Here is a 27006-nt window from a genome sequence, read left to right on the forward strand (position 1 = left end):
TTTTTTTTTTAATTTTTATTGTGCTTTAAGTGAAAGTTTACAAATCAAGTCAGACTCTCATACAAAAACTTATAAACACCTTGCTATATACTCCTATTTGCTCTCCCTCTAATGAGACAGCACACTCCTTCTCTCCTCTATTTCTTTTCGTGTCCATTCGGCCAGCTTCTGACCCTCTCTACTCTCTCATCTCCCCTTCAGACAGGAGATGCCAACAGTTTCATGTGTCTACTTGATCCAAGAAGCTCATTCTTCACCAGTATCATTGTCTATCCCATAGTCCAGTCCAATCCCTGTCTGAAGAGTTAGCTTTAGGAATGGTTCCAGTCTTGGGCTAATAGATGGTCTGGGGACCATGACCTCCGGGGTCATTCTAGTCTCAGTCAGACTATTAAGTCCGGTCTTTTTACAAAAATTTGGGGTCTGCATCCCACTGCTCTCCTGCTCCCTCAGGGGTTTTTTCCTTCTTTAGTTAGTTTAACTGACCTGTTTCCTTACCTTAAAACATCCCTGCATTCCAGGGATAAATCCAACCTGGTCAATATTCTTTCACTACACTGTTTGATTCAGTTTGTTAATATTTTATTCAAATTTGCATTTTTTCTTCATCAGTGAAATGAACTTTTGTTTTCATTTTTTGAGTTGTCCTTAATCAGTTTTCTTAATGCATTTGGGCTAGTCTTATGGATTGAATTTTGTCCCCCAAAATATGCGCTGGAATCCTAACCTCTTTGTCTGTTGATGTAATCCCGTTTGGAAACAGTGTTTTCTTTGTTACGTTAGTTAATGAGACCATATCCGTGTAGAGTGTGTCCTAAAATTAATCACTCCTGAGTTATAAAAAGAGCAGATGAAACACAGAAGCATGCAGACAGGTCAGACTGCTTAAGATGCTACTTGGGTGGAGGAAGGCGAACCTACAGGCCCAGGAACTCCAAGGATTACCAGCTACTAGAAGGTGACATAAGCAAAGAAGGTCCTCTCCCTAGAGTCCCACCTGAATTCCTACTCCTAGCCTCCTGAACTGAGACAATTTCTGTTCTTTCAAGCCACTCACTTGTGGTATCTGTGTTAAAGAAAACCAACACTAGGAAACTAAGACATTTTGTAAGGCAAGTGAGGTAAAAATGTTATGTGAGGTACCAAATCTAATTATAGGAAGACAAATTGTTCTTTCTCTTCTCCTCTTTCCCAGTTCAGGCCCTTCTGAAGCCAGGGCCAGGGCATGGTCCCTTACTCGGGACCATCTTTCCTTACTCCCAAAACATGCATATCCCGGAGTGCCCTGGAGATAACACTCACCATTTTGACCCTGCTACCACGCCTACAGAGGAGTCCTGGTGGCGCAGTGATTAAAGTGCTCAAAGCCACCAGTCTCTCACAGGGAGAAAGCTGTGGCAGTGTGTTCCTGTAAAGATCACATCCTTGCAAACCCTATGGGGCAGTTCTACCCTGTACTATAGGGTCGCCATGAGTCGGGATCCTCTCAGAAGTGGGTTTTTGGACCACCGCCTACAGGTGCTAATGGCCCTTTAGAGCACGTATGTCAATAGACGGTTTAACTCGAAACTAGAAGTCACGGAGGACGTAAAGAAATGGCCTTGAGCAATCTCCTTAAAAATGTAAAACGGAACGAACACATCCGAGTCTTAAGTTTGTAGTGAGAAGTCCCTGATATAATGTATAAAAAAGCAACCGGTACACCGCCTGGCAGTTTCAGACGCGCGGGGCGGCAGCCGGGTCCAGGGGCTGATTCTGAAGGCTCACCGCCCAGGTTCGAGCCTCTGCTCCACCTCGCGTGGCTTTTGTGAACCTCAGGCAGTGATCTCTTTGTCTCCGTCTCGGCTGAAAATGGGGATGACACCAACACACTGAGTCGGTTGGTGACCTAAACGGGTTCGCAAAGTAAGCACCTGGTGCTGGTTTCAGTAAGCACCTGGTACCGACCCGGGCACATGAACCCTCAATAAAACGGCTGTTATTATGACCGCTGTTTACACCTCTGCGGCCCCACCCGCACCGAGGCACCTGGCCGCGTGAACGCCCGCCAGATACCCGAACCTGGGTGGGCCTGCGTCTCCTTCCGGGTAAACCTGGCGGAAACCCCGGACACGGCACGCAGCCCACCGCACGCCAAACCACGCCGCGAGCCCCGTTGCTACTCCAGCCAAAATGTCCGCCCCGTGCGCCTGCGCACACGTGCGGCTGAAGCTCGAGACCACGCCCCCAGGCTGGCAAGCCCACGCCACCAACGCGGGCTCTGGTTGGTCGAGACCGAGTCACGAGGGCCCGCCGGCTTCCGGGCCGTCTTCCGCCCGGTAGTGGGGCGGAGGGCTGCTCCTGGGAGCGGGCCGGAGACGTGTGGCACCTGCGACCCGCTCAGGGCTCTAGGAGGCGATCTGCCCGGGTGTGTGGTGCGAGGTGGCCTGCAGAGCGCAGCCCCGGACCCTTGCCCGCCTCTGGGAGGGCGGGGCCGTGCACCGGCGACAGCCCTGAGGGAGGAGAGCCCATTAGGGACAAGACTCTGGGTTGCTTGGAGTGTGGTGGTTATAGGTTCTGGCTTCAGACCCCTTATTTGTAGTGTAACTTTGAAGGGAGCAGTGATGGAAGTTGCCTTAGTTTACAGTGATTCACAGTTGGGAGAGGTGAAGGCACTGGAGTTGGGTTTGTTCCCATTTGGGGACTTCATTTTGACCGTGTGTGCCTCCACTTGAGTAGTCGGTAGTGGAATTCGCCTTAAAAAAAAAACTGAGTTATTTGAAAACGCGTGATGAAGGGAGCAGAATGAGAGAAAAAGCGGAATTCCTGGAAGTCCGCCTTTTTACCCTGAAGAGTTTCTGTTTTTAGATCTTTGCAAAAGAAAAGGTACGAGAGGCCTACAACATAACACCAAAAATTACCTTGATAGTCGCTGATGTGATTAAAATATTCTAAATGAAAATTTTAAAAATTGTAGGATGAGGACTGGCATGAATTTATTACAGGTACAAACTGTGTATGGCATGAAAGGTCGAAGGCCCTGTGATGTGCCTAATGAGCTTGTCCATTTTAAGCAGGAAAGTAACCAAGGTTAACTGAAGAAAATGAGTCTTTCCCCAAAGGAGATAGAAGATGGGGAAGATGGGATAGCAGAAGATAAAGACAGTGGCAGTAGAGATAAGGTAATTACTCAACTGGAGCAGAGTGACTTTCTTTTTTTTTTGCCAAACTTTAATAATTTTGTTTTCTTCATTTTGCCAAATATTTTCCTCTCCCTCATCCCCCTTTCTTTTTCAGGACTCTTGCTAGAGATGACAGCAAGATATCCCTGAAATAACCCAGACATCATTAACATTGCTGGCATTTGTCAAGTAGGAGCTAAAATGCCTTCAGACTAATCAATTTTCTCTTTGCACAGAGTAGAATTTTTTTTTTTTTAAGTTGTTTTGTTGAGGATGTACACAGGAAAACATAACGCCATTGCAGCCGTTTCTACATGTACAATTCGGTGACATTGATTACATTCTTCAAGTTGTGCAAACATTCTCACCCTTGTTTTCTGAGCTGTTCCTCCGCCATTAAACTCACTGCCCCCTTTGTTTCCGATCTAATCTTTTGAGTTGCTATTGTCACTTTGATCCCCCAGAGTGACTTTTATTAACGTCAGCAAGCAGAATCCAGAGTGAAGCAGTTAAACTGCATTGTTTAATCTGAAAATAGTACTAGGGACACATTCCAACTAGTTTTACAAGCCTGCCTTAAACTTATTTTTTTTTTTAAGTAATACTTTATTGTGTTTTTGGTGAAGGTTTACACAGCAGTTCTGACTCCCATTCAACAATTTCTATACAAATTCTTCAGTGATATCGGTTACATTCTTCACAATTCGTGAACATTCTCATTATTTTGTTCTGGTTGTTGTGTCCATTAGTCTAGTTTCCCTGCCCCCTTACCTTCTTATCTTTGTTTTAAAGTAATTTTTTTCATCAATTATTTTATTTTGTTGTACACTCTGAGATGAAGGTTTACAGAACAAACTAGATTCTCATTAAACAATTAGTACACACACTGTTTTATGACATTGGTTAACAACCCCACAGCGTGTCAACACCCTCCCTTCTGAGCCTTAGGTTCCATATCAGCAGCTCTCCTGTTCCCTCCTGCCTTTTGGTCCTGGCCCCAGGGCTGGTGCGCCCCTTTAGTCTCTTTGTTTTATGGGTCTGTCCAATCTTTGGCTGCAGGGTGAATCTCAGGAGTGACTTCATTACTGAGCTGATAGGGTGTCTGGGGGCCATGCCCTAGGGGTTTCTCCAGTTTCTGTCAGGCCAGCAAGTCTGGTCTTTCTTTTTGAGTTAGAGTTTTGTTCTACATTCTTCTCCAGCTCTGTCCAGGACCCTTTATTGTGATCCCTATCAGAGCAGTCAGTGGTGGTAGTTGGGCACCATCTGGTTGTACTGGACTCAGTCTGGTGGACGCTGTGGTAGCTGTGGACCATTAGTCCTTTGGACTGTTCTTTTTCTTGTATCTTTAGTTTTCTTCATTCTTCGTTGCTCCTGAAGCGGTGAGACCAGTGGAGTATCCTAGATGGCCGCTCACAGGCTTTTAAGACTCCAGACGCTACTTACCACAGTGGAATGTAGAACCTTTTCTTTATAAACCATGTTATGCCGATTGAGCTAGGTGTTACCTGAGATCACGGTCCCCACAACCCTCAGCCCAGCTATTTGGTCACTCAGGGAGTTCGAATGTATCTACGGAGCATCCATGACCTTTCCATGTACAAGTTGTGCGGGCTTCCCCAGTATTGGGTACTGTTTTATCCTTCACCGAAGTTTACCACTTACCTATTGTCTATTTAGTGTTTTTCCATCTCTGCCCCTCCCTTCCCTCGCAACCATCAAAGATTGTTTCTTTTTGTGTATAAACCTGTTTTAAAGTAACTGTTGACCATTTGGTCATGTATAGATGATTTTTTAAAGGAGCATCTGTTATTTAGCTAAAAGGTGACCTCAGGAGTTAGTTTCAGTTCAAGAAGAGCTTTACTGATAACCAAAATGTCAGCAGTTCACATCTACCAGCCGCTTCATGGAATCCCTGTGGGGCAGTTCTACTCTGTCCTATAGGGTTGCTGTGAGTCAGAATTGACTCCAAGGCAATGAGTTTGTTTTATAGGTTTTTTTGGGGGCAGTAAGTCTCAGGGAGTCCTCCAGTGTCGACCAGTCCAGTAAGTCTGGATATTTTTTTAAGCATTTGAGGTTCAGTCCCACGTTTTTCTCCCATTCTATCAGGATCCATCTCTTGTGGCCCTGATCAGAATGGTTGGTAGTGGTAGCTGAGTGCCACCTACTTCTTAAACTCAGTACCAGAATTTAACAAGAAAATGACAGACCAGTTTCTCTCTTGAGCCCCTGGGTAATGTAAACAGTTAAGGCTCGGCTACTAACCAGAAGGTTGGTGGTTTGGATTCACCTCGCGGGAGCTTTGAAAAAAGACCCGGTGATCTATTTACATGGAAACCCTGGTGGCTAGTGGTTAAGTACTATAGCTGCTAACCAAGAGGTCGGCAGTTCAGATCCGCCAGGCGCTCCTTGGAAGTTCTGTGGGGCAAGTTCTACTCTGTCCTCTAGGGTCGCTATGAGTCAGAATCGACTCGATGGCGCTGGGTTTGGCTTTTTTGGTTTGCTCTACTTACAATAGGTCACAGCCATTGAAAACCTTATACACAGTTTTACTCTGATACACGTGGAGTTGCCATGAGTTAGAATCAACTTGATGGCAGCTGGTTTTGTTGAGCTTTGTTTTTTCTCTCTGATGAACATAGATGCAAAAATTCCAAACAATATTGGAAAATCGAATTTAGTGCCAAGGAAAGAGTAATGCACTGTGACCTAAAGTGATTTGTTTTGGGAATATAAAGGTGTTTAATGTTTGCGTGCCTGCTATGTATATGTTTCCATACTTACTCTTTTGACAAATATTTTTTTCTTTTTTATAATTTTTATTGTGCTTTAAGTGAAAGTTTACAAATCAAGTCAGTCTCTTACACAAAAACCCGTATAAACCTTGCTACACACTCCCAATTACTCTCCCCCTAATGAGACAGCCTGCCCTCTCCCTCCGCTCTCTCTTTTCGTGTCCATTTCGCCAGCTTCTCACCCTTTCCACCCTCTCATCGCCCCTCCAGGCAGGAGATGCCAACATAGTCTCAAGTGTCCACCTGATTCAAGAAGCTCACTCCTCACCACCATCCCTCTCCAACCCATTGTCCAGTCCAATCCATGTCTGAAGAGTTGGCTTCAGGAATGGTTCCTGTCCTGGGCCAACAGAAGGTCTGGGGGCCATGACCACCGGGGCCCTTCTAGACTCAGACCATTAAGTCTGGTCTTAAGAGAATTTGGGGTCTGCATCCCACTGCTCTCCTGCTCCCTCAGGGGTTTTCTATTGTGTTCTCTGTCAGGGCAGTCATTGGTTGTATCTGGGCACCATCTAGTTCTTCTGGTCTCAGGATGATATAGTCTCTGGTTCATGTGGCCGTTTCTGTCTCTTGGGCTCGTAATCGCCTTGTGTCCTTGGTGTTCTTCATTCTCCTTTGATTCAGGTGGGTTGAGACAAATTGATGCATCTTAGATGGCTGCTTGCTGGCGTTTTTAAGACCCCAGACGGCACTCTTCAAAGTGGGATGCAGAATATTTTCTTAATAGATTTTATTATGCCAATTGACTTAGACGTCCCCTGAAACCATGGTCCCCAGACCCCTGCCCCTGCTACACTGGCCTTTGAAGCATTCGGTTTATTCAGGAAACGGCTTTTGGTTTAGTCCAATTGTGCTGATCTCCCCTGCATTGTGTACTGTCTTTCCCTTCACCTAAAGTAGTTTTTATCTACTATCTAATTAGTGTCGACAAATATTTAAATCTGTACTATGTTTCACTTCTGGCTGGGAGCTTCTGCATTTGTATTGAATATGTTGTGTGCTGTCGAATCAATTCCAACTCATAGCGACCCTATAGGACAGAGCAGACGGTCTGCTGAATCCAGGGCCCCTACTCTTTCCCAGTTCATTTCTCAGTCTTCCACCAGGCAACTCGTTTAGAGAGGCAGACAGCGTTCATTTTTTGTCCCCTTTGAAGAGTGAGTTGTATAATAGATACGTCCTTCAACCCTATTCAGTCTAACAGTTGTTTTAATTAACCAAAAGTCAGCACTGGCAACAGATAAAGATAGTCGCTCTGTTTATTTGTACATATTTCTTCATCTTGTCCATTTGTAGAGGATGAGACTTCATCCCATGCCTGCTAAATTTTTCATTTTCACTCTTCCCTCACACACAAAAGAAATAGTTTTAATTTCTAGTGAAGTGGTTCTCATAAACCCATCTTTCATATTTATTAAATGAGTAGTTCTGGTAAACCATTTAATTTGTTTTACAATTTTGACAGGGACCTGAATCAGACATACGTTTGCCCTCACTATTTCCTGCCTAGGTTAAGTCTTTGTCCTGTGTTTTTTGTCACTTAGGTTTATGATACCATACCCAACAGAGGTGCCTCAAGGAAGGAAGGGACTGTTAGTGAGGGGACAGGAATTGAGGGTGTGATTAAAAAGCGTGAGTTCCCGTCATGGGGGCTTGGCTCTAGTTCTGTATATCCTTGTTGCCTGTGGGGGCCCCCAACTTTGGCATTAATTTGCAAAGAGGTGGGGCCCTGCAGACCTGTGGAGCCACGTGAGTAGTAAGTGACTTGGTACGTTTCCCAAGGGCAGTGGCTCACACTTCTGGAAACCTAGGTTCTTCCCTGTAGATACTCTGATTTGATAGCTCTGGGTAAGGTCCTGCAATTTTCTTTTCTTTTCCTTTTTAAACAAGCGCGCCAGGTAATTCTGGTGCTGGGAGCCCTCGTACATGATTCCACACTGAGAAACTCCTCCCAGAGAGATCAACATACATGTGGACATACTTGCCTGACCGAAATTGTGTACTTACTGACTACTGTGTGATTGTAATCTCACAAGTGGAGAAGAAATGTCTTCTGGTTGTTGATATTTCTCCCCCAGATTGTCACCCCTCAGAAGAATGGCAGGAAGGTAATATCACCAAGCAGGAAGGGAGCCAGATGGTCCAAGTGTGCAAAGGAAAGATGTGCCCAACTAGAGCGTGAGATTAGACGGGAGAGCCACAAGGACGATGAAGATCAGAGCAGTGAGTCGGACCAGAATGAGAAAGGTAAAGAAGCCTGCGTGGCTCCTGGCTGGTGGCTCTGTGATGTCCAGATCAAGTCCTGGGTGCTGGTCCTCATCGCCTTTTGGGGGTTCCATGAAAAAGCACCCTCTGAAAGCTGCCTTGGCAGTCCCTGGCTGCTACTTCAGGCTTGGCTTCATTGATGCAGAATCTCAGTGCGGGTTTGACCCCTGCTGTCCACATAACCAGAATAGCACAATAGTATTGTACGTTGGTTATTTCTGTCTTCGTGCTTACGAGCCAGGAGGTAAGTCTTCCCACTGACTTAATTCTCAGTGACTTTTTTTTTGGTCTTGATGGAGTTGAGATACGTGTGCATTTGTGTATTTATGTTGTTAGTTGCTGTTGAGTTGATTCTGACTCATGGCAACCCCATGAGCTACAGAGTAGAGCTCCTCCATAGGGTTTTCTTGGCTGTTATCTTAACGGAAGCAGGTCACCAGGCCTTTTCTTCCACAGTATTGCTGAGAGGGTTCAAGCTGCCAACCTTTAGGTTAGCATTCGAGCGTAAATCATTGTATCACCCAAGGACTCTGTGTGTGTGTGTGTGTGTGTTAACATTTTAAATGGTATTGCTTCCAAAGCAGCAGTAATTCTTACCATCATTTTTAAAATACAACAAAGCATCTCAAATTACTTCAAAATAAAAACTGAAAATGGCAGTGATTTTTTTTTTCTTAGTTTTTTTTTGTATAGAGACAGATGTGTGAGCAGTGTTTCTGAAAGAACTGCTTGCCATTCACATTCACAACAAGTCTGTGTGGCAGTATTTCACTGCATGGATTCTCATCTAGATGCTGAAACAGAAGCTCTGTCTCCTACACGGACCGAAAGGAGGGAAGCCCTGCCTGTGTGGGCTGAAGAAGAGGAACCTGACAGCCGCGGTGCCAAGAACGAACAAGGCCCTGAGGAAGAGGCTGAGGAGGAAGGTTGGTACGGTCTAAGTCAGCCCTGTGAAATGGTGGCTAGCAGCAAGGGATGCTAGTTGTGAGCTGAGGAAGCTGTTGGGCAGAGACCGTTGGATTTCTTTTATGAATTCGAAGAACTGGCTAAAGTACTCTGACCAGACCTCACTCGTGTCTGGTGCAGAACAGGCAGAGCTTATGTGTGGTGTGTGCAGATGGCATTAAAACTTCTGGTGTCCTCAGCAGTGGCATCGTCAGATGATTTACAGGTGTTCTCTCCTGGCTTTTGCCCACAGAGCCTATCAGAAAAACACCTGATAAATGGAAGAAAGAAATGGCCAACCAGAAAGCTTCCCCAGAAACCAAAAAACTGAAATTAGAAGGTAACTCCCTTGCTGTGTTTTACAGTTCTCTTTACAGGAGACATCTGGAGAATTCCACATTGGGCAAAAAAAAGGTCTCCGTTAGCCCAAATGATGAACAACAAAGAGATTTTCTTATTGAAGCCTTGTGTTGCAAGACAAACCCTGGTGGTGTAGTGGTTAAGTGCTATGGCTGCTAACCAAGAGGTCAGCAGTTCGAATCCACCAGGTGCTCCTTGGAAACTCTATAGGGCAGTTTTACTCTGTCCTACAACGTCGCTATGAGTCAGAATCGACTCGACGGCAGTGGGTTTGGTTTTTTTTTTTTGGGTTACAAGATGCCACAATACTTTTTTGTTGTTGTTTGTTTTAATTGGGGTAGGATATATTTAACATAAAATAATGCCATTTTAACCATTTTAAAGCATACAATTCAGTGGCACTAATTACATTCATTGTATTATGAAACTGGCACCACTATCCGCTATTTCCAAAACTTTTTCAACACCGCAGATAGCAACTCGGTATCCATTAAGCAATAGCCACAAAATCCTTCATGGGATTTTCCTTTAGCGTCACTCTTTCTGAACTGTTTATTTGAGTTATTTTTACTTCTGGCATAGCAGCTGAGCCACCCGTAACTTCCAAGCTGTTTGTTGGAAACCTGAATTTCAGCAAAACTGCTGCTGAACTAAAAATTAGTCTCAGTGAATTTTTTGCCAAAAATGGTCTCGCAGTTGTTGGCATCAGATTTGGCTTGTCCAGGTAAATACTAATGAGTTAAGAATATCGTTAGGAGCGTGCCAGCCCAGCCAGTGGCTTTGTGGTATTTCACTGTGGCTATTACACTCCTGTCTGAACCTTTTGTTACCAGCTGCAGATCCTGTGGTGGGATTTCACCTCAGCCCCTTGCAGTTCAGAATGAGTATTTAAAATCCTTCAGTAGCTCAGGAAACCCTGGTGGCGTAGGGGTTAAGTGTTACAGCTGCTAACCAAGAGCTCAGCAGTTTGAATCCGCCAGGCGCTCCTTGGAAACTCTGTGGGGCAGTTCTGCCCTGTCCTGTAGGGTCACTATGAGTTGGCATCGACTCAGCGGCAGTGGGTTTGGTTTTGGTTTGTCAATGGCTCAAGTTTAGTATGTGTTATATTAAACTTTTGATTGCTACACCAGTTTCTCAACCACAATATGAAAATAACCCCAAGATCTTCCAAATCTTTGCAGAAGCATAACTTTCTGACTACAAGCAATGTTCTTTGCCTAGAATTATTGTGGACAATCTAAGCCACAAGTTTAATTACAAAATTTGTGTAGCTTTGGTGGCAAATGCAGGTGCTATGAGTTCCACTTTTTGCTGAGTTGAGTGTCATTCTTTCTCACTTCTTCTTTAACCTCAGAAATGTTTGTCTTGAGTGTGAGCTTGTCAGTTTTCTACACTCAGAATTTCCTAGGTAAAAACCAGAAGATAGTAGTAAGCATTTCTTGAGCGCTCCCTGATCCACGTGTTGTTCCTTATACATATTAACTCATTAAATCCGTAAGACAAGACTCGGTTGGTGGTAATTGCTGTTGTTACTCTTTTCCAGAGGAAGAGAAAATCAGGGCACAGTGAAGTTAAGTAACTTTCCCAATATCACACAGTTAGAAACTGGCAGAGCCAGGATTTGAGCCCAGCTCTCTGGCTCCAGAGCCTATACTCTTAACCACCAACCCGCTGCCTGCCACAACTTTTGTCACATATCTATTCTTAATGTTTTGTTACTGTCTCCTGAAATACTGTATTTACAGTAAAGAAGGATTCCTTTTGCGTTAAAAAAAAAAAAAAACCTGACTCCCTTGGGTTTGCCAGCACCTTGCACATTAGGAGTGGTAATTTTTTTGTCCTGTTCACAAATGCAAACGGCTGTTTCTTCTCATGACCTTCTCGTGCCCTTTCCTTTTGATATTTAAATGACTGAAAATGAGATTTACAGAATAACTTTTTAAAACAAAAATTCAAGTATTTGTAATCTCCAGCTTTGTTTTCTGTAGCTTTTGGTTAAATTTGGTCCCTTGTTAAGCAGGAAAGCTAGTCAAGACCCCACTTGATGAACGTGCTCTGGCTTTTAGTCTTCACAGGAGAACAGGGTTTTTCGGCATTGTTGGCACTTAGGACTGGGGATAATTTTTGTTGTAGGGCCATCCTGTAGATTGTAGAATCTTTAGCAGCATCCCTGGACTCTACCCTCTAGATGCCAGTGGTACTTCCCACTTGTGATAACCAGAAATCTCTCCAGATGTGGCCCAGTGTCTCCTGGGGGGAAAATTGCCCCCAGCTGGGAACCACTGCTCACCAGTCACTTGATGGCACAGATACTGCCAGTTTGTGGAGCCTTGGTTCTCAATAGTGAATTCAGCAGCTGCTTTTGATAGAATGCTGGTTCCCACACTCCCATCCAGCATGATCAGCTAACCAGAAGGTATATGGCTCTAGATCTTTTCTGTTTTCCTTTTCTTCTGCATCTCTGTAGGAAATGTGGTTATGTGAACTTTAAATCTGCCGAAGGCGGGGAAAAAGCCCTGGAACTTAGTGATACAAAGGTCCTTGGCTATGAAATTCATTTAAAGAAACCAAGGGCAAGGAAACAAAGGTATGCACACAGGTCAGCTGTTCACAGACACCTATGTATCTAGAAGACTGGGGTCAGGCAGTGTTTTAGGTTCCTAGTGCTGCTATAAATCCTATGGGCCAGTTCTCTGTCCTATAGGGTCACTATAAGTCAGAATCGACTCAAAGGCAGTCGGTTTTAGTGCTGTACCAGAAATGCCACACGTGGGTGGCTTTAAGGAACAGAAATTTATTTTCTCATAGTTCAGCAGGCTGGAAGTCCAAATTCAGGGCACCAGCTCAAGGGGAAGGCTCTCCCTATCCACTCTGGGGGAAGGTCTTTGTCTCTTTTCAGCATCTGTTCCTTGGTTCCTTGGTGAACTTTGTGTGGAATGTGTCTTCCCTCAGTTTGTGTGTCCTTCTCTGTGCCTAATTTGCTCTTTTTATATCTCAAAAGTGATCAGTTTAAGACACACCGTACATTGATAGGGGCTCATTAGTATAACAAAGAAAACCCTGTTCTCATGGGGTTATGTCCATAGGTATACCTGTTGCCACTAAGTACATTCCAACTCACAGCAACCCTGTAAGACAGAGTAGAACTGCCCCATCGTGTTTCCAGGACTAACCTTTACCAAAGCAGACTGCTGCAACACTTTTCCGAGAAGCAGCAGATGGGTTCAAATCTCTGAACTTTGGTTAACAGCCAAGCGCTTAACCATTGTGCCGCCAGGACTTTCTCTCCATAGTTATAGGGATTAGGATTTATTTATAACACATAATTTTGGGGGCACACAAGTCATTGCACAACAGGCAGGAAAGGAATATGGTATTCTTTCTTACTCAGTGCAAGTATTCCTCAGTTTCCCATAGGTAACCTCTGGCTTCCACAGCATGAGTTTTATCCACCTTTCTTTTGTATCCTGGACTCCAGCTGCACACTCACCTTTCTCTGTCATGTGTTCTTTCCAGGACTCATTTCCTGGCTACCTGTATCCCATCCTTAGGGTCTCAGCATAAATGTCACTTAGATCGGAGAGATTTTCCCTTACCCCCCAGTCTAGTTTAAGTCATCTTGTACTGTTGTTGTTGTTAGGGATCGTCGACTTGGTTCTGACTCATATATACAACAGAATGAAACACTGCCTGGTCCTGTGCCACCCTCACTATCGTTGCTGTGTGTGAGCCTATTGTTAAAGCCACTGTGTCAGACCATCTCCTTGAGGATCTTCCTTTCTTTTGATGACCCTCTACCTTACCAAGCATGATGTCCTTCTCCAGGGACTGGCCCTCCTGTAACATGGCCGAAGTACATGAGATGAGGTCTTGCCATCCTTGTATCTAAGGAGCATTCTGGCTGTACTTCTTCCACGACAGATTTGTTCATTTTTCTGGCGGTCTATGGTATATTCAATATTCTTTGCCAACACCATAATTCAGATGCATTGCATCTTCTTTATTCATTCTCCAGCTTTCACGTGCATTTGAGGTGCTTGAAAAGACCATGGCTTGGGTCAGGCGCACCTTAGTCCTCAAAGTGACATCTTTGCTTTTGAACACTTTAAAGAAGTCTTTCTTCTGCAGCAGATTTGCCCAATGCAATATGTTATTTGTTTCAACAACAAAAAATATTCTTTTTTAACAGTCCTCTAAGACAGGAAAAAATACAATTTCTACGTGTACAATTCAGCGACATGGATTACATTCTTAGAGTTGTGCAACCATTCTTGCCCTCCTTTCCTGAATTGTTGCTTTCCCATTAACATAAACTCACTGTTCCCTAAGTTTTCTATCTATTCTTTTGAGTTGCTGCTGTTAGTTTGATCCCATAGATAGAGATCTATCTATAGGATTCTGTATAGATAGATCTTAAACCAAACAATTGTTTGGCTTAAAGAATATTTCAGGGAATACTTTTGGTTTAAGGTTTAAAGATTATCTCGGGGCAGTAGTTTGGGGGGTTCATCCAGCCTCAGTGGCTCTTGAAAGTCTGGATCCCGTGAGAATTTGAAATTCTGTCCCACATAGTCCCCCTTTTGATCAGGATTCTTCTATAGACTCTTTGATCAAAACGTTCAGTAATTGTTTGGAGGACTCATGATGCTCATTAGATCTAAGCTCAGACCAAAATTATTATTTTGTGTTTCTCTAGATCGAGATGCCAGGACACTTGTGATCAAGAACTTGCCTGACAAAGTCACTCAGCATGAATTAAAAGAAGTTTTTGAGGATGCTTTTCAAGTCAGATTAGTGAATAAGGCTGGGATGAGTGAAAGGTATGTTTTGTACCTTGTACTGAAAAAGAATGTATATCTGCCGGACTCAAACATAATGGAGTTTTGTTACATTCTCCCATATCACTTATGCGTGATTTTAGAGAAATACGTTGTTATGCAACATTTCTACCAGCAGGCATATAAAAAGCTGAAGGAGGCACTGTAAATGGACTGCCAAAGGCTTCAGAAAGCTTTAGTGGTGTCATAGAGAAATGAAGACTTACTCTGCTGTCAAGTACAAGATTGAAGACTGGAAGAACTCAGTCGTGGGTTATCTTTGTTATTCTCTCTCATGGACTGACTCCGATAAAAATAGCACATATTCTTGGAGAGGCACCGAAGAATAACATTGGATTAGATTGTTAGGGTTGTGTTGTAACCAATTAATGAAACACTGTCACTGTATATCAAGGGTTTGGTAGAGTGAAGAAACACAAAAAAACAGTTGGAGGCAGAGTCAGTTCTGACTCATGGGAAAGTAGAACTGTACTCCATAGGGTTTTCAGTCGTTGATTTTTTGGAAGTATATCACGAGGCGTGTCTTCTGAGGTGCCTCTGGGTGGACTCAAACTGACAACTTTCAGTTAGCAGCCGAGTGCATAACCACTTGCCCCACCCATAGCAAGAGAATAAATATGGTGAAACTAGAGTAAATGAAGTAGAATGGCTTTTGAAGAAATTCCCAGGCAAAAATTGCATGTTGGAATTACAGATATAGTTTAGCTAAATTTGTTAGCATAGGTGAAATCTAACATAACCTGTACCAGTTGTCTTAGTAATTTAGTGCTGCTAACAGAAATAGCGCAAGTGGATGACTTTAACAAAGAGAAGTTTATTCTCTATCAGTCCAGTAGGCTCGATGTCTGAATTCAGGGCACTGGCTCCAGGGCAAGGCTTTCTTTCTCTGTTGACTCTGGAGGAAGGTCCTTGTCATCAACCTTCCCTTGGTCTGGGAGCATCTCAGTGCAGGACCCTCAGGTCCAGGGGACGTGCTCTGCTCCCAGCACTGCTGTCTTGGTGGTATGAGGTCCCCGTGTCTGTCTGCTTGCTTCTCTCTTTTATATCTCAAAAGAGATTGGCTTAAGACACTCTCTAATCTTGTAGACCTCATCAGTGTAACTGCCACTAACCCATCTCGTTTCATCATAGTGGTAGGGTTTACAGCACAGAGGGAAATCGCATAAAATGGTGGACAGTCACACAATACTGGGACTCACGCCGCAGCTAAGGTGACATATTTTAAGGGGACACAATTCAATCCATGACACCAGTATACCCTAATTAACATATCTGTTGCCATTGAGTCAATTTGAACTCATAGTGACCGTCTGGGACACAGAAGAACTACCCCGTAGGGTTTCCAAGGCTGTAAATCTTGATGGAAGTGGACTGCCGTATCTTATTCCTGCGGAGCAGCTGGTGGGTTCAGACTGCAGACCTTTTAGTTAGTAACCCAGCACTTAACTGCTGCACCGCCAGGACTCCTCTAATTAGCATAATCTCTAGAAAAGACTCCTACAGATCTAAAAAGCATAAGGTAGAACTGTATGTATCGACCTGGAAAGTTATACAGATACAGGAAAAAAGGATGAGAGCATAAATTCTGGGTTGTTAGCAGTGTTCACCGTGAGAAGATTTGGAGGCACTCTGCTCTGTTGTGCTCGCAGCCAGCATCACTGGAAAGCAGCAGAACCACAAATCCTTCCCAAAGCTGTATAATTTCTCTAACTTTATTAAATTAAATTTTAATGAAATATAATTAAATCTTTAGACTCACTCCTTCACATGAAGAGTTATTGCAGAGGGGCGGAAGGAGAAACTAGGGAATCCCTGGCCGTATAAAATGAAGCATAGCACTTACCGTCAGAAACAAGGACCGTGGCACATCATCTTCAGGAGTCTCCCTCCTAGATAGAACCTAACTCCACACCTTTCACCAGAGTAGATTAGAGATTCATGAAAGATTTGCATGTAAAGCATTAAACCATAACTTCTACAGGAAGCCATGGAGGGTATTTTGTTTTTATAATCCATAAGTGGGGGAGACCTTTCTAAATATGACCTAAACTCTGGCAGTCTTAAAAGAGGAAGTTGATAAATTGGACCACGTAAGTATAAAGTGTTTCTATCTGGGAAAAAAAAAAGTTCCCAGAAGCAAAGTCAAAAGACAAGTGACAAACCAGGAAAAATATATTTAATTTTTATCAAGACAGAGGACTCATTTACCTGATGTATAAAGTGTACCTTACAAAATGATAAGAAAACGACCAACAACCCAGTAGAAACATAGGCAGATTATGAACAGTTCCTGACTTTAACACAGGAGAAGATACTTATCCTTACTCATAATAAATTAATTGTAAATTAAAACTACACTGAGATACAACTTTTCACAGCATTGAAGAGGGTGTGGAAAAACAGGCATCTCAGACATTATTGGTGGAAGTGATATTGGTGAAATCACTACAAAGATTAGTTACTTAGCAATATCCTACAGTTCTACTTCTGAAAATTTATTCTACAGATAGCCTCAGATAGGTGCGAAATAATGTATTACATAGTTGTTTGCATGCAAAGAATCAGAAATGACCTGAATATCCATCAGTAGGAAACTGGTTAAAAATTCTGGTAGATCCATAAAATATTATACTATGCAGGTATAAAAAAATGAAGCAGCATTTTGTGTACTTGTAGGAAGCAGCGTCCAGCATACTTTATTAACTGAAAAAAGCAGGAATAGCATGATGTGTGTAGTGTTCTTCTCTTTATGTGAACATATAGTGGGAAACACCCCGCATACAGAAATTAACTCGAAATGAATCAAAGATCTAAATGGAAGAGCTGTAACTATAAAATTCTTAGAAGAAAACACAGAAGTAAATATTTATGATCTTGAGTTAGTATTGCACAAGTGATAAAAGATTGGTAAATTAGATTTTATTAAATTAAAAATATTTGTGCTTCCATTCCCAAAGCCAACTCTCCAGACAGGAATTGGACTGGACTATGGATTAGAAAATGATTCTGGTGAGGACTGAGCTTCTTGGCTCAAGTAGACACATGAGACTATGTGGATAGCTCCTGTCTTGAGGGGAGATGAGAGGGCAGAGGGGATCAGAAGCTGGCTGAATGGACATGGAAATACAGGGTGGAGAAAGGAGTATGCTGTCTCAGTGGGAGAGCAACTAGGAGTATATAAATTTTTGTATGAGAGTGCTGACTTGATTTGTAAACTTTCACTTAAAGCACAAAAAAAAAATTGTGCTTCAAAGGGCATGATAAAAAAAGTGAAGACAACCCACAGAATGGGAGAAAATATTTGCAAATCACATATCTGAAAACTGACTTATACCCAAAATATGTAAAGAACTCTTACAGCTCAACAATAAAAAGTCCAAAAATGAATGAAGGATTTGAATGGACATTGTTCAAAGAAGATATACAAATGGCCAATATGCACATGAAAAGATACTCAACATTGTTAGTCCTCTGGGAAATTCAAATCAAAACCACAATGAGAAAATCAATCAGTATAATCCACCACATAAATAAAACAAAGGACAGGAATCACATGATCACTTCAATTGAAGCAGAAAAGGCATTTGATAAAGTCTAACACACATTCCTGATAAAAACTCTCAGCAAAATAGGAATAGAAGAGAAATTACTCAACATAATTAAGGGCATATATACAAAACCAATAGCCAATATTATTCTCAGCAGACAGGGACTGAAAGCATTCCCCTTGAGAGCAGGAACCAGACAAGGATGCCCTTTATCACACTCTTATTCAGTATTGTACTGGAAGTCCTAACTAGAGCAGCAAGGCAAGAAACAGAAATAAAGGGCATGCAAATTGGTAAGAGAAGAGGTAAAAGTATCTCTCTTTGCAGATGACATGATTGTATACATAGAAAATCTCACAGACTCTACAAAAAAGCTACTGGAACTAATAGGAGGATTCAGCAGAGTGGCAGGGTACAGTATCAACAAAAAAATCAGTTGGATTCCTCTACACTAGCAAAGAGAACTCCAAAAAGGAAATCAGAAATATAATACCATTTACAGTAGCCCTCAAAAGGGTGAAATACTTAAGAATAAATCTAACTAGGGACATAAAAGTCTTATTTACAAAGAATGCTACAAAACACTACTTCAAGAAACCAGAAGAGACCTGCATAAACAGAAGAACATACCATGCTCATGGGTAGGAAGACTTAACATGTGAAAATGTCAATACTACCCAAAGTGATCTACAAATATAATGTAGTCCCAAACCAAATCCAGCATTCTGTAATGAGATGAAAAAGCTAATCACCAACTTCATATGGCAAGGAAAGAGGCCCTGGATCAGCAAAGCATTATTGGAGAAGAAGAAAAAAGTAGGAGACCTCGCACTCCCTGATCTCCGAACCTACCGTACAGCCATGGTAGTCAACACAGCCTGATACTAGCACAACAACAGACACAGAGGCCAATGGAACAGAATTGAGAACCCAGAGGTAAATCCATCCACCTGTAGACAGCTGATCTTCGACAAGGGGTCGAAGTCCATTAAATGGGGAAGAGAAAATCTCTTTAACAAATAGTGCTTAGCAAAACTGGACATCCATTTGCAGAAAAATAAAACAAGATTCCTATCTCACACCATACAGCAAAACTAAAAATGCATCAAAGACCCAAACGTAAAACCTAAAACTATAAAGATCATGGAAGAAAAAATAGGGACAATGCTAGGGTACCTAATACACGGCATAAATGGAATACCAAACATAACTAAAAACACACAAACAGCAGAAGGTAAATCAGATATCTGGGATCTCCTAAAAATTAAACACTTAAGCTCATCAAAAGTCTTCATTAAAAGAGTAAAAAGAGAACCTACAGACTAAGAAAACATTTTTGGCTGTAACATATCCAACAAGGGTCTAATCTTTAAAATTGATAGAAAACTTGAACACCTCAACAACAAAAAGATTTCATTAAAAAATGGGCAAAAGACATGAACACACACTTCACCAAAGAAGACATTCAGGCAGCTAACAAACACGGGAAGAGATACTCGCAATCATTAGCCATTAGAAAGATGCAAATCAAAACTGCAATGAGATACCATCTGTCTTAGTCATCTAGTGCTGCTATAACAGAAATAGCACAAGTGGATAGCTTTAACAAAGAGAAGTTTATTCTCTTACAGTCCAGTAGGCTACAAGTCCAAATTCAGGGTGCCGGGTCCAGGGGAAGGCTTTCTGCCTCTGTCAGCTCTGGAGGAAGGCCCTTGTCATCAGTTTTCCCTTGGCCTGGGAGCATCTCAGTGCAGGAACCTCAGGTTTAAAGGTTGTGCTCTGCTCCTGCCGCTGCTTTCTTGGTGTTATGAGGTCACCCTATCTCTCTGCTTGCTTCTCTCTTTTATATATCAGCAGTATTTATAACATACAGGAAAATCACATAAAATGGCGAATGATCACACAATACTGAGAATCATGGCCTAGCTATGTTGACAGATATTTTGGGGGGACACGATTCAATCCGTGACACCGTCTCACCCCAGCAGTAATGGCACTGATCAAAAAAAATAGAAAACAACAAATGTTGGTGAGGCTGTGGGGAGATTGGAACTCTTACACACTGCTCGTAAAAATGTAAAATGGTACAACCACTATGGAAAATGATATGGTGCTTCCTAAAAAAACTAGAAATAGAAATAATCATATGATCCAGTAGCCCCACTCCTGGAGGAATAAGAGTCAGAACACAAATAGAGATGTGCACGCCCATGTTCATTGTAGAATTATTCACGATAGCAAAAAGATGGAGACAACTTAAATGCCTATCAACCAATGAATGGATAAACTGGTACATACACAAAATGGAATCCATGCAAAGATAAAGAATAATGATGAATCCTCGAGACATCTCATGAGACGGGTGAACGTGGAAGACATTATGCTGAGTGAAATAAGTCAATCACAGAAGGACAAATATTGTATGAGAACACTATTAGAAAAAATCAGGAAAAGGTTTGTACACAGAAAGAAACTTCTCTAATGATTACCAGGGATGGGAGGGAGAGGGAGGGAAAACCACTTACTGGAAAGTAGACACATGGTAACTTTGGTGAAGGGAAAAGCAGTACACAGTATGGGAGAAGTCGGCACAACATGAACAAGGTAAGGGAAGGCACTGAGAAGTAAACAAAGATCAACAGCAGTGACAGTAAATACAATAACATACACAATCCTGCAACAACAGTAATAACAGTGACTTATGAGTGGACACATGGATATGCAGGCAGAATAGGTGGGGGAGAGTGGACGGGAGCACACCCACGTGCATACGTAGGTTTATACTGTGGATATCTCTACATACGTATTTGTATGTGCTGTACGTATATTCACATACACAATAGAGCATACAGGGGACCGCCATGGAAATTCCCTAGATGTAACCAAACACCTCATGGGACTGAGTTACTGGGCTTGAAGCCCAGGGACCGTAATCTTGGGGGACATCCAGGTCAGTTGGCATAACACAGTTCATAAAGGCAATGTTCTGCATCCTACTTAGGTGAGTAGAGACTGAAGTCTTAGAAGTTTGCTAGCAGCCATCTCAGGTGCAGCTCTTGGTTTCTGTCCATCTGGAGCAAGGGAGAGTGAAGAAAACCAAAGGCTTAAGGAAGCAATTAGTCCGGAGGTCTAATGGATCACAGGAACCACAGCCTCCACTAGCCTGAGACCGGAAGAACTAGATGGTGTCCAACTGCTACGACTGCTCTGATCAGGATCACAATAGAAGGTCCCGGTTAGAGTGGGAAAAAATGTAGAAGAAAATTCAAATTCGTAAAAAAGACCAGTCTTAACTGGTCTGAGAGAGACCGGAGGAACCCTTGGGCCTATGGCCCTTAGACACCCTTCTGACTTGGAGCTGAAGCCACTCCTGGAGATCGTCTTTCAGGGCAACAGTAGACAGGCCTGTAAATAAACAACACCCGTGAGGAAAGGGCTCCTTAGAACAATCATCTATATGAGACCAAAATGACAGCATCAGCCCAAAAGCAAAGATGAGAAGGCAGGAAGGGGCAGGAAAACCAGACAGATGGACATGTGGGGAACTGAGTGTGGTAATGGGGAGATGTTGACAGATTGCAGGAAATGTAGCCAATGTCACAGGACAACTTGTTTATAAATTATTGAAAGTAAACCTTCACCTAAAGCGCACAGGAAGCACAAGATACCATTTCATACCTATTAAAATGGCTGTCAACAAAAGAATATGGAAAAATTGGAACCCTTGTGCATTGCTGGTGAAAATGTAAAATGATGCATCCACTCTGGAAAACAGTTCCTCAAAGTGTTAAACACTGAGACGTCATATGGCTCAACGGTTCTACCCCTAGGTATATACCCAGAAGAAATGAAACATACCAAAACCAAACCCCTTGCCATTGAGTAGATTTCGACTCTTAGGCACCCTATAGGACAGAGTAGAACTGCCCTGTAGGGTTTCCAAGGAGCAACTGGTGGATTCGAACTGCCTACCTTTTTGGTTAGCAACCAAGCTCTTAACCACTGTGCTACCAGGGCTCCGAATGAAACACAGGTGCACTCAAAAACTTGTATCTGAATGTTCATAGCAGCACCTTTCATGATAGCCAAAAAATAGAAATAACTTCACTGTCCATCAGCTGCCTAATGGGTGAACAAGATGTGTATCCCTGCAATAGGATACTGTACAGCCATCCAAAGGAATGAAGTAGTGATACATTCTACAACATGACCAGACTTCAAAAACATACTAAGTAAAAGAAGCCAGACACAGAAGACCAAGTATTACATGCGCCCGTTTATGTAAAATTTCCAGACCACAGAAAATCCAGAGAGTCAGAAAGTGGATCAGTGGCTGCCAGGGGTGGAGGTTGTGTTAGGAAGAATGAGGAGTGACTGCTGACGGGTACTTCTGGAAATGATCAAAATGCTTAAAAAGACCAGACTTAATGGTCTGAGACTAGAGGAACTCCGGAGGTCATGGTCCGCAGCCCTCTGTTAGCCCAAGACTGGAACCGTTCCTGAAGCGAGCTCTTCAGACAGGGATTGGACTGGACTATAAGACAGAAAATGATACTGGTGAGGAGTGGGCTTCTTGGCTCAAGTAGACACATAAGACTATGTGGGCAGCTCCTGTTGGGAGGCGAGATGAGAAGCCGGAGGAGGACAGGAGCTGGTTGAATGGACACAGGGAATACAGGGTGGAGAGGAGGAGTGTGCTGTCTCATTAGGGGGAGAGCAGCTAGGAGGACATAGCAAGGTGTGTATAAGTTTTTGTATGAGAGACTGACTTGGTTTGTGGACTTTCACTTAAAGCACAATAAATATAAAATTTAAAAACAAAAAACCAAAGCCAGCCACTCTTAATGAGTAAATGAGTGAACATACTTTGTAAACAGAAGTTTTCTTTTGGATTCTACCACCCTAAGATCTAAAACCTGTTGCTATCAAGTCATTTCCCAGTCATTTGCCCCTGGAGGTTTTGGGAGCTGTAGAGTGCTCTCCCCAAAGAGAACAAGTCAGGTTGTCATCTGGAAGCATGTTAATGATAATAATAAATTGTCTAAAGAAATCTCAGGAGAAAAAAAAAATGTTTTAATTAGGTAATGGTGAGGGCTGCACAACTGTGTAACACACTAAAAATCATTGAATTGTTCACATTAAATGGGTGACTTTTATAATCTGTAAATTATGTCTCAAGAAAGCTGTTTAAAAAAATGTGTGTGTGGGTGTGCGTATGTATTTGTATGTATATGTACAAAATGTTGCCTCCAAGGATAGAAACTAGGTGTCTCGGAATAAGGAAGAAAGGCTTCTCACTATACCCTTTTCTGCTTCTAGCTGTTTGAATCTTGTATGTGTATTTACAAATTCAAAAAATAAAGGAAAGTCCATGGGTCTAAATGTTGCCTGTTCTTTTTTCTCTCTGTCACCCCATCCTTGCAATTGCAGGATTGCCCATATCGAATTCAAATCACAAGCTGCTGCAGAGAGAGCCTGGGAAGAGAAGCAGGGAATGGCGATCCATGGGCTTGCTGTAGCTCTGGACCACGCTGGAGAGAAAAGGCAAGGCCAAGAAAATGGAGATGGGAAGAACAGCCTCCGGAGGGGTAAGGGATCTTAAAGCTCCGAAGATTAAGACTTGCCAGCGTTTTCAGTGGTTTAGCAGAGGAGAGGGGCTGGTATGAGGTCGGGGGTGCTTGGCACTTTTAAATACAACTTCCACGAGTACACAGTGTGTAAATCCTTAAATTGTATCAAGCTAATGTTGGTTGTCCCGGTTAATCTTAACCTTGGTGTCTACAAAAGAAATAACACTTAGTAGATAGACCTGTTGAGCATCCTTGTTAGGATACCTTCTAGGATTCTGGGTGAGCAAGCTGCGATACCTGTGGTTTTAGAATTATACATTTAATTCTCTTTAGAGCACAAGCAGCGTTGTTTTTGTCAGATTTAAGCCATTGTCCCATGGGCCTCGTCTGATCCGCAGACCTTTTGGCTTACACAGTAGTTAAAGAAAACTATTGAATTTGTTACGAATGTTTCAAAAAATCAAGAAATTTCACATAAAAATCTTATCTAGATTCCCTGCTGCTTTTGCCACATCGGAGCATTTGGCAGCAGTGGGCCTGCGATCCTGCCTGTCAGCGGTCACCCGGGTCGAGCAGCAGTTGCACCTTGTAGGTGGGAACTCCAGTTTGCTCTGTCTCCCACTACTCCTTAGGCTCTCCCCAGCGCGAACACTGTGAACATCACACTTACACTTTTTAAAATAGAATTAATACTTTTTTCTTACATAACCACCAGTTGCTGTTGAGTCAGTTCCCACTCCTGGCAGCCCCACGTGCGTCAGAGTAGAACTGTGCTCCACAGAGTTCTCAGTGACTGATTTTTTGGAAGTAGATCACTAGGCCTTTTTTCCGAGGCACCTCTGAGTAGACTCCAACCCTTCATCCTTTCAGTTAGCAGCCAAGCCCTTCACTGTTTGTACCACCCAGGGACTCCTTTTTCTTACGTGGTAGTACTTCTTTTCCTGTAGTAAAGATGAAATTTTAATATTTCTTACCTATTTGTCTCTTCCAAAAGTAGGAAAACGAAAGATGGAACAGGAAAGCCACGTGTTTCAAGAAAAATGGGAGAGAGCTTATTTCTTTGTGGAGGTAAAGAATATTCTTACGTGTTTGATATGCAGACAAAGTCTGTCTGTATCCAAAGAATATAACTTAAGACTCCATTATGAAACAAACCACAGTAAGAACCATAATGGCTATACAGAAAAGATGCGTAATAGAAAATTTAATGAACTAAAAAAAAGACTGAAACTTCAACATGACTTGGTTTTAAACCTGAATAAAATAAGCGATGCTGCTATGAAATGTAGTTATGTATTAAGTGAAAAAATGGCCCAGGCATCAAAACCTTTGACAGATGGTGAGTTTATAAAAGAATGTCTGTTGAGTGCAGCAGAAATTATGTGCCCTGAACAGAGACAAGCATTTGCAAATATAAGACTGACTGGTAATACTGTTGCTCAGCAAGTTGACTATATGTCTGAGAATTTACAAGACAAGTTGCCGGATAAAGTGAGGTCACTTGTGGCTTTCTCTATCGCAGCTCACGAGAGCACTGATGAAAATAATGGCACCCAGTTGGCTGTATTTATTCGTGGTGTTGATGAAACTTTTGATGTAACAGAAGAACTTTTAGACATGGTACCCATGACAGGCACAACCTCAGGAAATGACATAGTTTTATGTGTTGAGAAAAGTCTTAAAAAATTTAATGTAGATTGGTCAAAATTAGTAAGTGTTACCACAGATGGTGATTCTGCAATGGCTGGTATTAAACAACTTGTTACAAAGCTTAAATCTAAGGTGTCAGGGCTTTGCAAAGACACAGAACTTAAGTCTGTGCGTGGCCTCATTCTCCAGGAATCACTTTACACTAAAAAGTTAAAAATGGGTCACGTCATGGACATTGTAATTTATACCATAACCTGGCTACGTTCCCATGGCTCCAACCACGGAAAGTTCAATGCTTTGTTCAGTGAATTAGATGCACAATATGGAAGTCTGTTCTACCACATGGACGTGAGGTGGCTGAGCCGTGGCATAGTGCTAAAGCAGTTTTTTGAACTCTTGGAAGAAATTGACTTTTTCTTGTCTTCTAAAGGAAAATCTGTGCCTCAGCTTACTAGCAAAGATTGGATCAAAGACTTAGCCTTTTTGGTTGACATTACAGCCCATCTAAACACGTTGGCTATTTCTCTGCAAGGGCGTTGCCAAGTGGTTACACAAATGTATGATTCCGTTCGCTCATTCCTAGCAAAATTGTGTCTTTGGGAAACTAATTTGGCAAAGAACAATCTGGCCCACTTTCCTACTCTGAAACTAGTGTCTGGAAATAAAAGTGATGGCCTGAACTACATTCCAAAAGTGAGAGAGTTGAAGAGTGAATTCCAGAAAACATACTCTGATTTCAAACTTTATGAAAATGAGCTAATACTGTTCAGTTCACCTTTTTCAATTAATATTAATGATGTGATTGAAGAGCTACAAATGGAAGTTATTGAATTGCAGCACAATACTATACTGAAAACTAAATATGACGATGTTGGAATACCAGAATTCTACAGGTATCTTGGGAACGGATACCCTAAATATAAAAATCACTGCGCAAAGATTCTGTCCATGTTTGGAAGTACCTATGTTTGTGAGCAGCTATTTTCAGCTATGAAACTAAATAAAACAAGATCTTGCTCCCTGCTCAAGGACACAAGGATGTAGTCTCTACCATACATTGCTGCGCGAGATTTGCAACCTGATGTTGATTGACATCTTGGGGCATAAGGAAAATATGTCAGAGTCCTGATTTCAAATCTGAGGAGTCATAAGTTAGGAAAATTGTAATAATTATTTCTATTTTGAAATTATATTTTTTCAGGGTCAAATTTAAAGTACCATCTCTGGCATCATATATGTTTGTTAGACCTAGTCCCATATAAAAATAAAATTTGATTATACTTTTCACAGTTTATTTTTGTTAATACTCTGCCTTTCTGGCCCATATAGTTATTCAGGTTTGTCAATCTCTCCCCTAAGGGAAGCCACAGTTTCTCAAGGGCTCTTGCGACCTGGGATATGAACCAGGGCGTCAGCTGGATGAATCAAATGTTGAAATACCTAGTGCAATCCTGTCCCCAACTATGACATACTTGCCTCAGTGCTCCTGGGACTCAGGGTGGGATGGCATAGCCAGTACTGGCCTCTGGGCACCTTCTTTGGTACTCCCATGTTGGTCTTCCACGTTTGTTTTGAAATAATTCATTCACACTACCACCCCATCCCCAGTCTTATTCATCCTCTCCACAAAGACCTGCAGCCCCTCATTACCCTCACCACTGTACCCCCACCCCAGGTTTACCACCAGGTCTCTCTTACACTAAAGAAGGAATCTAAAACTGGCTTGTCTTCTGAGTCCACATTCTCAAGGGCTACCCGTGCCCCACAAACCTCAACAGCTGCTGGTCCTAAAGCCCCTCATTCCTCCTCTCTGCTGATGTGGTTTAAAAGGCAGCAGGTACATACAGTGAGAAGGCTCCCATCCCCTAGCCGCCAGC

At 42.5% G+C, this 27006-nt stretch overlaps 1 protein-coding gene across 5 annotated transcripts; it reads left to right on the plus strand.

The window, feature by feature from the left end:
• Positions 1 to 2413: 2413 nt before the first annotated feature.
• LOC100658142 (general transcription factor II-I repeat domain-containing protein 2-like) lies at positions 2414 to 26412 on the plus strand. 5 transcript variants are annotated; one of them, XM_023557757.2, is made up of 9 exons: positions 2414 to 3161; positions 8032 to 8200; positions 9010 to 9144; positions 9417 to 9503; positions 14220 to 14343; positions 23340 to 23497; positions 23971 to 24067; positions 24474 to 24547; positions 25002 to 26412. In XM_023557757.2, exons 1-9 carry the CDS (start codon positions 3084 to 3086, stop codon positions 26171 to 26173), a joined length of 2094 nt encoding a protein of 697 aa, XP_023413525.2. In that variant the 5' UTR covers positions 2414 to 3083; the 3' UTR covers positions 26174 to 26412. The 5 variants fall into 5 exon arrangements, with proteins under 5 accessions (XP_023413525.2, XP_023413526.2, XP_023413528.2 ...); XM_023557758.2 differs by lacking the exon at positions 23971 to 24067 and having other exon boundaries at positions 25002 to 25198; XM_023557760.2 differs by lacking the exon at positions 25002 to 26412 and having other exon boundaries at positions 23971 to 24071; positions 24474 to 24563.
• Positions 26413 to 27006: the final 594 nt, after the last annotated feature.

This window comes from Loxodonta africana, chromosome 6 (assembly GCF_030014295.1).
Source record: "Loxodonta africana isolate mLoxAfr1 chromosome 6, mLoxAfr1.hap2, whole genome shotgun sequence".
Taxonomy (NCBI): Eukaryota; Metazoa; Chordata; class Mammalia; order Proboscidea; family Elephantidae; genus Loxodonta; species Loxodonta africana.

Coding starts and splice junctions, on each gene's coding strand:
- LOC100658142 (XM_023557756.2), top strand. CDS start 3,084: ATGAGTCTTTCCCCAAAGGAGATAGAAGATGGGGAAGATGGGATAGCA. Junction 3,162..8,031: donor ACAGTGGCAGTAGAGATAAG/GTAATTACTCAA, acceptor TTTCTCCCCCAG/ATTGTCACCCCTCAGAAGAA. Junction 23,498..24,473: donor GAAGAACAGCCTCCGGAGGG/GTAAGGGATCTT, acceptor CTCTTCCAAAAG/TAGGAAAACGAAAGATGGAA.